The sequence below is a fragment of the Hirundo rustica genome, chromosome 33 (assembly GCF_015227805.2).
Source record: "Hirundo rustica isolate bHirRus1 chromosome 33, bHirRus1.pri.v3, whole genome shotgun sequence".
NCBI classification, from domain to species: Eukaryota; Metazoa; Chordata; class Aves; order Passeriformes; family Hirundinidae; genus Hirundo; species Hirundo rustica.
The window spans coordinates 277,280-290,238 of NC_053482.1; the positions used below are offsets into that span (position 1 = coordinate 277,280).

General features: G+C 53.2%; 1 protein-coding gene across 1 annotated transcript; it reads left to right on the top strand.

The window, feature by feature from the left end:
• Window positions 1-7,993: 7,993 nt before the first annotated feature.
• Window positions 7,994-8,578, top strand: LOC120764635 (olfactory receptor 14J1-like). The gene has a single exon (XM_040088635.1). It carries the CDS (start codon window positions 7,994-7,996, stop codon window positions 8,576-8,578), a length of 585 nt encoding a protein of 194 aa, XP_039944569.1.
• Window positions 8,579-12,959: the final 4,381 nt, after the last annotated feature.

The window sequence follows — 12,959 nt, forward strand, 5'->3', positions numbered from 1 at the left end:
TTGGATCGACCGCCGGGCTCAGTGGGGTGGGGACCCCTGGGAGCCCCCCAAACCCCTCCTGTCCCACGGGTTCCTGCTGCAGCCCCAGGGCTGTGCCCGTTCCTGTGTCACCATCCCTGCAGGTGCCAGGGCTGTATTTCCCTCCCAGGGATGGGGCCCTGCACGGTCCCAGACCCCCAAAACCCGGGATTGCTGTGGGGGTCTCACCTGGGCGCAGACACTCAGCAGGGAACTGTCCAAGGCCTGGGGGCTGCGGCACAGCAGGGACAGCCCTGGGGCACCCCTGGCTGCCTCCAGCTCACTCACAGCCAACACGGCACTGCCAAGGGCAAGGATGGCCGTGGTCCCCCCAGGGACACCCCAGGACCCCCTGTGCCCACCCATTTGCCCACCCCTCACCACGGTGTCCCCAAGCCCCGCAGGTCCCAAGGTGCACAGGGTGTGGGATGGGGACCCGCCCCTCCCAGAAGGATTCTGTCACCTCCCTTCCCCCATCACTGCTGGCTCGGGGCTGCTCAGGGGGTCCCAGCACCCCCCGAGGGGCCCGTGGCACTGGTTTGCCACGTCCCCCAGGAGCCGGGCAGGGGCCACCTCCCTGCAGAAGGAGCGCTGGGCACCCGCCCTCAGCCGGGAGGGGCCATGGAGGAGTGGCACAAAAGAACGAGCCTCCCACAGCCTGGGGAACTCCCTCTCCTGCACCAGGTGGGGTGGCAGCCCCACAGCCCCCTGAGTCCCCGGGGCCTCCCCAAACCCCCCCAACAGCACCTGGTTGTCCACCCTGGGGACAGCAAAAAGCTGGTTCTCCACAGGGCTGCCCTCCTTGCTCACCTCCTGCTCAGTGCTGATATCGGCAATGTTGGGATGTCACACAAGTGCTGGAGCTTCTGTGGGGACACTGCTGGGGTGACACCACTGCCACCCTCGTCCCCATGCTGTGGGTCCCCTGCCACAAACACTGGCAGCACCTCAGACCCACCAGGGATGGGAGGCAGGGGTGGGTGGCGGACTGTCCTCAGGGATGTTGGGCTGACCCCAGGGATGTCAGAATGCCCCCATGGGTGTCAGGTTCTCCTGTCAGATGCCAGACTGTCTCTATACGTGTCAGAATGTCCATGTGGCTGTCAGGTGGTCCTGTGGCTGCTGGGCCTTCCCAGCAAGGCCAGGCTGTCCCTATAGGTGCCACGCTGTTGGGGGTTAAGTTTTCCTGTGGAATTTTTCCCCCCATAAGTTGATAGGAGACTAAATATTGATAGTTAAAGGGTGCTTGACACAGAAAAAAGGGAGGTGATCACTGAGTTTAGGGGGAAGAAAAGGCTCCCAGGAGCTGAGGGTAGGGGGTTTGGGGTTTTTTTCGGCTCTCGGTTTTCCTGGAGGAGGACGCTCGAGCAACTGGTGGCTGCATTGGATTCCACAGTTAACAGAGGGATTCAGCCCTGAGAATTTCTATCATCTGTTAGAGTACCCAGGAATTCAGAGTCTTTTCGCCTGCCCTGCTGGATTTTGGGTCAGCCTGCGTCCAGCCGCTGCGGGTTCTCCGGCACTGCTCTCTTCGCCTGCCAGGACACACCCCTGCGTGCTGGGGACAACCCACCATTTCCAGCCATCAGCACCGGAGTTTCCACCGTTTGCTCCTCGGGGTTCTTGGTTCTGTTTTACTATTATTATAATTGCTGTTGTTGTTTGTCTGTCTGTCCTGTTATAGTTACTAGTAAAGGACTGTTATTCCTTTCCCCATAGCTCTGACTGAAAAGTTTTTTTTTTAATCTTCCAAATTATAATAACACAGAGGGAAGGATTTGAATTCCCCATTCCTAAAGAGGCCTGCCTCTCCCTAGCAGATACCTGTCTTTTCAAATCAAGACACACGCTGTCCCCTTGGGTGCCAGACTTGTATAACCAAGGGCCAATGTGGCACTGCAGGGCCTCCTGGAACCAAGGGCCATTTTAAAACTGCAGAGCCAAGTAGGGCATTGGGACACTGTGGAGCCTGATTGACCTGATGAGAATATGGTGACACAGTGAGACCTTATGGAAACAAGGATCCATTGTGACACTTTGGGGTCTCATGTAACCAGGAGTCCGACTGTGACACTGCAGAGCCAAGGAGATCATTATGACACTACAGGGTCTCATGGAACCAAAGGGCCACGGTGATGCTGCTACCAAAATATAAAAGAAAAAAATATAAACTGCTTAACGCCAAGGGAGCAGGAAGAAGCAGCATTCCTTATTCAGCCAGATACACAAGGAGGAATTGCTCCTCCCAAAGGTGCGCATGCTGAGTTCAGGAAAGTTCCTGCTTACAGACTGTATTTTAAAAACATATTCAGTGATTGTAACAGAATAAGCATACATAGATAGTAATTTCCCTGAAATCATTAAGAAATTTTCTCTCCCCTTCACAGAGGTGTTCTTCCATCCAGGGGGCCTCTTTGGTGGTCCCTGGTGGTTGGTGATGCTAGAGTCACACCTGACAGCCTGGTGGACTCTTAAAAGTTGGCACAACTGGAGCTGGTCATTTTCCAATTCTCCTTCTTACACAATGGGCATTGTGCAGTTCCATGGGCCAGTGGGTTTTGAAAAACAAGCATTGTGTGTGCTCACCAGGTGGAGATGGTTTTACATTTGTCAACATCCCCCTCTGTCAGGCATCTGAAGCTTCTCTTTCCTCCAAGCCTTTCTAGGCCTCACATCAGTGTCTGCTGGAATTCAATCTCCCTCCCCATCCCACAGCAGCCCTGCCTTTCCCTCCACCAGCCTTAGTCTCCAGCACAGCCATGGAGGCTCTTTGGGCTTTGGACTTTTCCTACACCCACCAAGGGCAGCTGAGCTCTGCCTTTGGCACAGTCAGCCCTGCCCAGCCCAGGCAATGCCCAGCAATTCCTTGTCTGTGCCTGGCCTTGCTGTCAGCCCCGGCAGCGGCTGCGTGGCCCCTTTGTGCCGCGCTGGCCCAGCCATGGTGCCACAGCCCCTGTGCAGGCCCGGGGCAGGACAGGAGCATTGCGGGTGGGAATGGCCCCTGTGCCGTGGTGCCCACAGCAGCCTTGGGGCTCTGTGCCCCATGGCCTCTCTGCTGGGCAGCCTCTGCCAGCTCCTGCACAGCCCGTGGCACCTGTGGGGCTGCACAGACAGCCCTGCCCCGGGCTCTGCCGGGCTCTGGGCCAGCAGAGAGGCCGGGCAGGGCTGGCCATGGCCGGGAACAGGCCCTGAGCCCCGCAGGAGGATGGAGCTGGGGCACAGCCAAACTGCCCCACAAACCTGGGCTGAGCAGCCAGGGCTGGCAATGGCTGGGGACAGAGGCTGGGAGTGACAAATGTCCTGGGCCCCCTCCTTGCTTTGTCCATGCCACCAAGGGCACAGAGCAGTCTCCTCTCTGGGCCACTTGCCTGTTTTCAATGCCTTCCACAGGTGTGGCCCTGCCTCACAAGGCCTGGGCTGAGTCCTGCCCCTGCACGCTCACACAGGCTGAGATGGACACTGATGGTTTCTGTGCCAGGCTCTCTCAGGCCAGCCCAGCTCCCTCCAAGCTCTGCCAGCTGCCCTGAGCTCTCTGCAGGACCAAGGGCCTCTCTCCAGCACAGCCCAGCCGGCTCTGGCCCCACAGCTCTGCTCAGGGCAGGCTGCTCTGGGCAGGGGCCCCACGGCCTCAGCCCCTCGGAAGGGCACAGCAGCAGCTGCAGCTCAGAGAGGGCTCAGCCCCAGCCATGGGGGAAGGTGCCTGGCCAAGGGAAAAGGAGGCTCCCTGGGTGCCCTGCTCTCCTCTCCAGGACATCCTGAGAGCTCCTCAGCCCCTGCTGCCATCCCATCTGCCCAGGCCAGCACAATAGCCCCGGCCTTGTGGCCCTCAGGAGCTGTTCCTGCTCCAGGCCCAGGGCCCATCCCAAAGCTGGGGCAGCCAGAAAGCTGTGCCCATTTCTGTTCATTCCTGCTCAAATGAGAATGGATCCTCAGCCACTTAGAAATTGCCGGTGAATTTTACTTTTTCAGAGGCCTCTTCTTCCTTGAGTTCTTCAGTTGAGAATCTTTTGACAAAGACTTATTAACATTTGTTCCAAAAATGCAAACAAGAAAAGCCCATGGGAGTAACTCAACTCTTCAAATCTTCTGTGGGTAATTAGTTCGATTTCAGAAGTGTATTCAAAGTGAATATACTATATTAAAAACAATGAAGAAATAGTTGTTTTGTCCTGTTTAGATTTCTTTTCCTGTTCACAGATTGATATTAACGATCCCCAGTTGATATTGATGCCCAGCACCTCCTAGTGCAGTCTGAATAGATCTGAAAATCCAGACCCTTCATGGGTGACAATCAATCACACTTTGTCCCTCATCCAGTCCGTGGGACTCAGATCAGCTGAGGAAAGTTTCTCTTCATTGCCAATATACAAAAGTTGAACATGGTGCTATTTAACACCCATCACAATTCTTCCCTTCCCATTCTGTGTAATGTCCCAGCTGCATGTCCATCCCACATCCACAAGGGATTTCGGTGCAACACCAGTTTTCAACAAAGATGATACTCAGATAGATATGAGCAATCGAGGTGTTGTATCAGGATGATCTGCCTGGACTGGAGGTCAAAACAGCTCCAACAGTGCCCTATTTGCAAAGGTGCCAGTCATGGATGAAGAATGGGTTCAGGCTGCTTTTGGCGTTGAGGAAATGCTGAAACCAGCCTGATTCATTTTATCTCTTCCTCTCTTGGCTGAAGCTCCTCTCTTGCCTCTTCCACCCATTGTCTTTTGTCTCCCACCAGGCCCCCGGTGAAGAGCCTGGCTCTGCGCTCTCCATCACCTCCTCGGTGGCACTGCCAGGCTGGCATGAGGAGCCCCTCAGCCTTCCCTGCTCTGGGCTGGACAAGCCCAGCTCCCTCAGCCTCTCCTCACAGCCAAAGGGCTCCAGCCCTAACTTGGGGCCCTTCCCTAACGCTGCTGCAGCTGCCAGACATCTTTCCTGCCCTGGGGAACCCAACCCAGGCCACAGTGACCTGCATAATGCACATCCTTGATGTCCTGGTCACACAGCCCAGCCCCTTGTCCCTGTGTCAGGCTCTGAGGGTTGATTTGCGGAAGATCCTCTTCTCCATCCACTGCTGTAGGCTCTGCCCTGTTATAATGGCTCCTTGGTTCCAGTGGGTCCCAAAGTGTCAGAAGAGTCTCCATTGTTCCATGAGGCCCCACAATGTCACTGTGGTCCCCTTGGCTCCACAGGGCTCCACAGTGTAACAATGATTCTTGGTTCCATGAGGTTCCTCAGTCACAATGGGCTCCTTGGATCCTCAGTGTCACAATGGCCCCTTGGTTCCATGTGGCCACACTGTGTCACAGTGGCTCATGAGACCACACACATTAATAATGCACCCTTGGTTCCATGAGGTTTTGTACTATAGCATGGTCACCTCGGTTCTGTGAGGCCCCGCCATCACCAAATATCCGAAATACCAGAATGAGACTTTAACACTAATTTGCCTCTTTAGGAGGGTATCCTTGATTTGGGCCTCGCATCTAGTGAAGGGTAACTCCTAACCTTACATGAACGTGTAATTCTACCACGGTGCTGCTTACATACAGTCACGCAATGTGTATTTATAGTTACACATTTCCATAAAAGCCACTTGAACTTCCCAGATTCACTCCTTGATTTTTCTATCACTACACTCTCGAGCTAGATGTCTTCTTTTTGTCTTCCAACCATCCTCATATGAAAAGCAGCCCCTTTACGTGACTGGTTTCTCGGCTAAAACTTCACAGCCAGGGTAGAAATGGAATTACCCTTTTGGTATCAAGCCCAAAGCTTTGCAGAGGCAGGCAGGACACAGAGCTGTCAGAAAAGGAAGGGGCCAGCGAGGTGGGGCAGCCGGGGGATGACGACAGCCTGCAGGGACAGAGGCGCAGGGCATGGACACCGTAGGACAGCCTGGGCTGGAGAGGGCACAGGGATGGGCAGCAGCTGAAAGGCCCTGACACAGCCAACTCCTGCAGCACTTGGGCCATGGCTGCTGGCCCTGGGCCTGAGCCATGAGCAGGAGACAAGTGACCCTGGCAGGCCTGGGGCCTCATTGCCTCCTTGTCCCTGCTCAGCAGCCTGGCAGGGGCCACCCCATGGTGCTGCCCTTGGCATTGCACATCCCCACATCCCAGTGTCCCGGGAAGAGCCCTGAGCACTGAGGGAGGGACAGGATCTGCCTTGGCAGGGGCTGGGGCTCAGGCCTTGGCCCTTTGCATTCCTGAAACACATCCAGGTTTGCTCAGCATCAGAGACACCTTTGCCTTGCTTGTCCCTACCTGTCATCACCGCCTGCAGTGTTCAGATTGAACTGATCAGGAAAAACATTTTCAGTGAGACTTATTAAAACTTCAAGAAATATTGGAATTTTTCATCTGACTTTGTTCTTGAGAAGTTTCTTGAGCACTCTGTGGAACTAAGTCTGATGTAAACAACACCAAAGCCCTAAGAGGGTCATTAAAGTCCTTGTGCTGTGTCTGTGCTGCAGAGCTGGGCTGAGCTCCTGGCACAGAGGCAGCTCTTGTCAACCAAGAAGAGCTTCAAAAAGACATTTCTCCTGAGGAGCAGCTCCTCTCCCAGCCCAGAACAGCTGATGGCACTGCCTGCAGTTACCTGAGGCACTGAAACAGACACAGACTCAAGGAAACTAGAAGGACAATTCTGAGTTTCTTCATGGAGAAATCATCACCACTCCTGACACGGTCAGTCTCTGGCTGCAGGGATCTCCTGAAGCTGACCCAGGACAGGACTGACATGACTGTAAGGATGGCTCTGCTGCCCTTTCTGCTTTGGGGGAGGATGTGCTCCAGAGTGGGGCTGCCCTGGGCACCGTCAGAGGGACAGGGCAGGATGGCTCCTGCTGCCAGGGACGGCTGCAGGGGCTGAAGCTGGGGCTGCAGCCAGGGGTGCCCAGGGCTGTCCTGCAGAGCAGCTCCTGCAGCCCTGAGGGCTCTTGACCAGGCCAGGGGATCTGCCACCTGCCAGGGGCAGCTCTCAGCCTGCCTGGGAGCTCCCCAAGGATGGTGGGGAGAAGTTGGACGTGGAAGGAGTGACCCCCACCAGGGCAGATTCCTTCTGCTGTGGAGATGGTGCTGCATGGCCAGGGCTGCTCTCGGCTTTCTCCTAAAGGAAAGGGAAAGGGGCTGTCAGGTTTGTCTGTGTCACTGAGACTCCTGCACTGTCACCCTGGGGATCAGCAGATCTGCCTCAGAGCTCCCTCAGAAAGTGCCTCCTCACCCTCCTCGACCTACAGACAGCACCAGCAGCACCTTGGCTTGCAGCACCTCGGTTTGTCTGAGCTGCCCTTAAGGCCCTGCTGCCAGGGAGCTGCCCCTGGGCAGTGCTGTGTGCTGGGAGGGGTGTGCAGGGCAGAGCTGAGCCCCCAGGGCTGGGCTGGGCTCTGGGAGCACTGGTAGGGACAGGGCTTGTATAGAGAGAAGCAGCTCCCAATAGGCAAAACTCCAGCAAGCAGAGAACCAAACCAGCCCTTGGAACGTGTCCCTGGCCAGCTGCAGAGGGAAAGAGATAAGGGTTTAGAAAAATTAACTTTGAAATTGTAGCCTTTAAAAAATCCACTTTATTTTGCAAGAATTTTTAGGTGTGTCCATTGTGAATTAGAGGGAGAAACAGCCAGACACATCAAATGTCCAACAGCAGCTCCATCAGCCACTTCCTCCTGCTGCCATTGGCAGACACACGGCAGCTGCAGCTCCTGCACTTCTGCCTCTTCCTGGGCATCTCCCTGGCTGCCCTCCTGGCCAACGGCCTCATCATCAGCGCCGTAGCCTGCGGCCACCTCCTGCACACGCCCATGTTCTTCTTCCTGCTCAACCTGGCCCTCACCGACCTGGGCTCCATCCTCACCACTGTCCCCAAAGCAATGCACAATTCCCTTTGGGACACCAGGAAAATCTCCTACACAGGATGTGCTGCACAGGTATTTTTGCTTGTATTCTTCCTAGGGTCAGAGCTTGCCCTGCTCACTGTCATGTGCTACGACCGCTGTATGTCCATCTGCAAACCCCTGCACTATGGGACCCTCCTGGGCAGCAGAGCTTGTGCCCACATGGCAGCAGCTGCCTGGGCCAGTGCCTTTCTCAATGCTCTCATGCACACGGCCAATACATTTTCTGTGCCCTTGTGCCAGGGCAATGCCCTGAGCCAGTTCTTCTGTGAAATCCCACATATCCTCAAGCTCTCCTGCTCACACTCCAAACTCAGGGAACTTGGGCTTCTTTTATTTTCCATCTGTTTATATCTTGGTTGTTTTGTGTTCATTGTTTTCTCGTATGTGCAGATTTTCAGGGCTGTGCTGAGGATCCCCTCTGGGCAGGGACGGCACAAAGCCTTTTCCACCTGCCTCCTTCACCTGGCCGTGGTCTCCCTGTTCCTCAGCACTGGCTTTGTTACCTACCTGAAGCCCCCTTCCATCTCTTCCCCATCCCTGGATCTGTCCCTGTCAGTTCTGTACTCGGTGGTGCCCCCAGCCTTGAACCCCCTCATCTATAGCCTGAGGAACCAGGAGCTCAGGGATGCCCTGAGGAAAATGATGGCTATATCTTTGCATAAATAGTGAAGTATGTCCTGCTGCAGAGCATTCAGAATGTACTTCTTTACAACCTCAACCTTTCTTTTCCTATTTGTCTATTTTTTCATTGGTACTGTTTTTATTCTTCTGTTGTATTATTTTTTATAACCTACTGTATTATTTTTCTTAGCATTTCTGCATAAATTTGTACCTTTCCTTTGAAGCACAAAACATTTTAATGTTCCTGCTGCATTTAAATAAAAACAAGTCACTGCTCTGCCCTGTGTGTCCAAGATGTTTCCTCTGCCCATCTCTGTCTCTGCAGGGGCAGTGCCTGTGAGCAGAGGTGGAGGGAAGAGACTCCCAGCACAGCAGCACAGCCAGGGACAATGGCCCTGGCTCTTCCCACATCTGCTCTTCCCAACTCCAGCCTCTCCTTCCCAGCCCTGCTGTGGCTGTCAGGCCCGAGTGCTCTGGCAGCTTGGTCACTGTCCTGCTGCGTGTCCGTGCTGTGCCCACAGGCAGGGACAGGCCATGGGCACTGCTGGGACACAGCTGGGCTCCAGCACAGCAGCTCCAGCAGCAAAGGGATCTCCTGAGGGCAGGGCAGGAAGGCTTTGCTCTCCTCTAGAGCTGCTGTCAGGAATGTGCTCCAGGAATGTTCTAGCAAAGCAAAGCTCACTGCCCAGGGACAGAGGGGGAGTGTGCAAGGTGGGCACACAGCAGTGTCCTGGCACAACCAGAGCTCCTGGCATGGACCTGAGGGAGCAGCCGAGCAGGGCCTGGGCTGTGTGTTTGTTCTGGGGACAGCCTGGGAAGGTGTCCCAGGACAACTGTCTCACACCAGCCCCTGCAACCACCATTGCCAGCACAGGCCTCTCCCCTCACCTGCACGACGCTGTTTGTCCCTGCATGGAGGGACACGAAGTGACCAGGCCAGCAGTGTGTGTTTGCTCTGTACTGAGAAGATTTCAGCAGTGCATCGTGTGTGGGGGGGGAGGTGAACCAGAGTGAGCCCAAGCACCATCATCAGCACTCGGGGCTGGCACAATTCCAGTGGCACAAACACTACCTTGAAGCCACTTCACTCTCAGAGTAATCTCCTCTGGGAAACCACCTGAATTCTGAATGTGCTTAGGACTGCATATAGAGAAACATCCAGGGCAGGGAGGCTCAACGGAAAATGCTCAGGATAACCAAGGACTGGACAGAGAGACTACTGGGCTGGGGGTCTGTGGGGAGAAATCACAGCTGCCTCCCTTCTGAACCACCCTGGGGACCTGGACAGGGCTGTGCTGTGTTCTGTGCACTGACCTGGCCCTGTGTGATATGGAAAAGGCCTTTGGTGTCAGGGATGTTGAGAAGGCTGGGCAATGTCACTGTGAGAGCTCTCTCAAAGCCCTTGGAAGGGCCAGAGCCATCCCAGAGTGTCCTGGGCACTTGGGAAAGGTAGACATGGAACTGGTCTGTGAACGGGGCAGGGAGGGGACTGTGAGAGTCCCAGACTGGTCAGGCTCAGCAGGGAAGGGGATGTGGCAAATCCTCCTGCAGCCGTTCCAGGCACTGACGGGACAAGGCAGGGACTGCAGAACCCACGTGGGAGGGAAAAGAAGGGGATGTTGTGTGCCCAGACTTTAGCCAGGCCTGTGACATGATCTGCTGTGGTCTCCTCAGAGCCAGACTGGAGAGACCTGGGCTGAAGGACTGGAACCTGGGGTGGGTGGGAATTTGGCTGAACAGTGAGGGTCAGTTGTCACCCATGGTACAGAGTCCTCTTGGCAGCCACTCCCTGGTGACATCCTTCAGTGACCAGCATTGACCACCTCTGTGGAACATTTCTATTAACTCTACAGTGGCATGGAATGCACTTTCAATTCCTTTGTGGATACTGACAAATTGTAGGGAGTCTGTGACTGAACTCATCCAGTTAATGGTGACTGCAAAACATAATCGGGCAGTTTGACTGAGGTGAGTGAATTTGTCTTGCCATCAGGTGCCAACCAAGCCACAAGAAAAGGGAGAAAAAATTATGCATTAAAAAAAAAGGCAGTTCAAAAGGGAAAAACCCAAACCCAAGCAAAATACCCCCAAAAAACCCCCCAAAACCCCAATGAAGTAAAACCAAAGCAAGACCCCTCACAACAACACAAAACCCCCACAAACAAACCAACCACAAAAACAAATGTCACAAACAGAAGAAAAGCAAATCCACAGGAAATCTCCTATCAGTGGAAAATATTTAACCACCTTGTGGTAGGAGAGGATTCTGTATTCGTAGGTGCTGTTTTGAAAGGAAAGTGTCTTTAAAAAGAAATTTATCCCTTACCCCCCCTACTTTTCTAAGTTTATTGCTCATCATGGTGTGACATGGAATGGAATATCCCCTGGGTCAGTCCAGCCCAGCTGTCCCATCCCTGTTCCCTCAGGAACACTTGCCCATCCCAAGCCTGTAGGTTTGGGGGGGTTGCAGACACGCCTCAGGTGGGGTGAGTGCTGTGACAAGGACAGGAGAACAGAACAACGTTTACTTTCATCACAGACAGTAGAACAGAACAGCACATCCTTGGAGAAATGGGTAAAGGATGTAACTCCGGCAAACAGAAGTCATTCAAAATGCAAACTGGTTGTCAGCTCAGCACTGCAAGGCTGACAAAACAGAAATTAATAAGAACAATAATATTGCCCATACTCAAAAGCAAGGGTCAAGGAACATCCACCTAAAAATGACACTGCATGTTGAAGACAGGCGCCAAAGAACCATAAAAGGACTTGAGATAAGGGATGCAGCTATGTCAAATAAATTCGAAAGAAGTCGGGATGGCTAATGAATGCATAATGAGTGCGTGTGATAAAAACTGTTCGTTCAATGCTCAGTGCACTCACATGGAGGAAGGATCACTTGAGTGACCACCATGCTGTAGTAAAGAATATCAGCTCTCAAATACTCAAAACTGTATTTGAAATTTTCTATCCAGTGGATTTCCGTATCAGTGGTGTCCTTGATTCCATTACATCCCACAGTTTCACAATGGCCCCTTGGTTCCATGAGGTCCTGTTGTATAACAATGGGCCCTTGGTTCCATTAGAGTCCATAATGTTAAAATGGCCTCCTTGATTCTGCACTGCCACAATGCTCTCCTTGGTTCCAGAGGGCCTTGGTGTGTCCCAACAGCCCTTTGGTTCCATGAACTGCCATAGTGTCACCATGGTCTCTTGGATCTGCAGGATCACAATGGTCAATTGATTACAAGCAGCCCCGCTGTGTCACAATGGACCCTTGGTTCCATGAGGCCTCACTGTATAACACTACCCCTCAGTCCCATGAGGTTTTGTACTCTCAACAATGGTCTCGTTGGTTCCACAGTGTGAAAATGGCCACTTGGTTCCATAAGGCTCCTCAATGTCACAGTGGTCTCCTTGGTTCCATGTGGTCCTGCTGTGTCACCACAGCCTCCTCGTTCATGAGTTTCTGTAATGTCAACAATGGTTACTTTGTTCCAATGAGGGCCCGCTATGTCACAATGGACCCTGGGTTCCATGAAGCTCTTCAGTGTCACAATGGCCCCTTGGATCCATGAGGTTCTGTACTGTCTCCATGGTCTCCTTGGATCTCATTGTCGTAACGGACCATTGGTTCCATGTGGCCAAATGTGTCACAATGGCCCCTTGGTTCCACAGGTTTTATACTGTAACAATGGACTCCTCGGTTCTGTGAGTTACCCTGCTTTCAGCAGGGGTTTCTTTGGTAACAACGAGGTCCTGCTGTGTGTCAGTGCACACTTGGATCCTTGAGGATCTGGAGTTTCACAAAGGATCCTTGGTTCCACAAGACCCCGCTGTGTAACAATGGATCCCCTGTTCCTTGGGTCTGTATAGAGCTTTATTGACCCTTGGGTCTATGAGGTTCCTTTGTGTCACAATGCAGCCTTGTTTCTAGCAGGTTCCATAAAATCACAATTGTCTCCTTGATTCCATGAGCCCCTGCTGAGTCATGATGGACCCTTGGTTCCATAAGGATTTGCACTGTCACAATGATCTCCTTGGTTCCATGAGGAACACAAAGCTTTGCATAAACACTGAGTAACACCTGCTTAATACACCTGGGAACATCTACTTGCATTCAAAAAAGAGCAGTTAAAGGTGAGAACAGCACCAGCAGCTTCCATCTGCAACTGAGACCCAGGAAAAGGCCAGGGACAGAGAATTTGGCTGAAAGAGTAATAGAATTCTGCTTAAAGATCAGAAAATTCATAATACAAAGATAATGTCTGGTGACACTGTCCCTTGTAGAAAGGTGACATCATTTAAAGCAGCCTGTACTGAGTATGTGGTTCCTTTGTGGGGTTTGCTGTTTAGGAAACCTGCTCAGGCTTTTCCATTCTTTCCTTACAAACAAGAAAACTTCTGGGCCTGTGTGCAGGCAGAG

Bases quoted from the DNA above. Each gene is read 5' to 3' on its own strand.
- LOC120764635 (XM_040088635.1), top strand. From the start codon at position 7,994: ATGTGCTACGACCGCTGTATGTCCATCTGCAAACCCCTGCACTATGGG.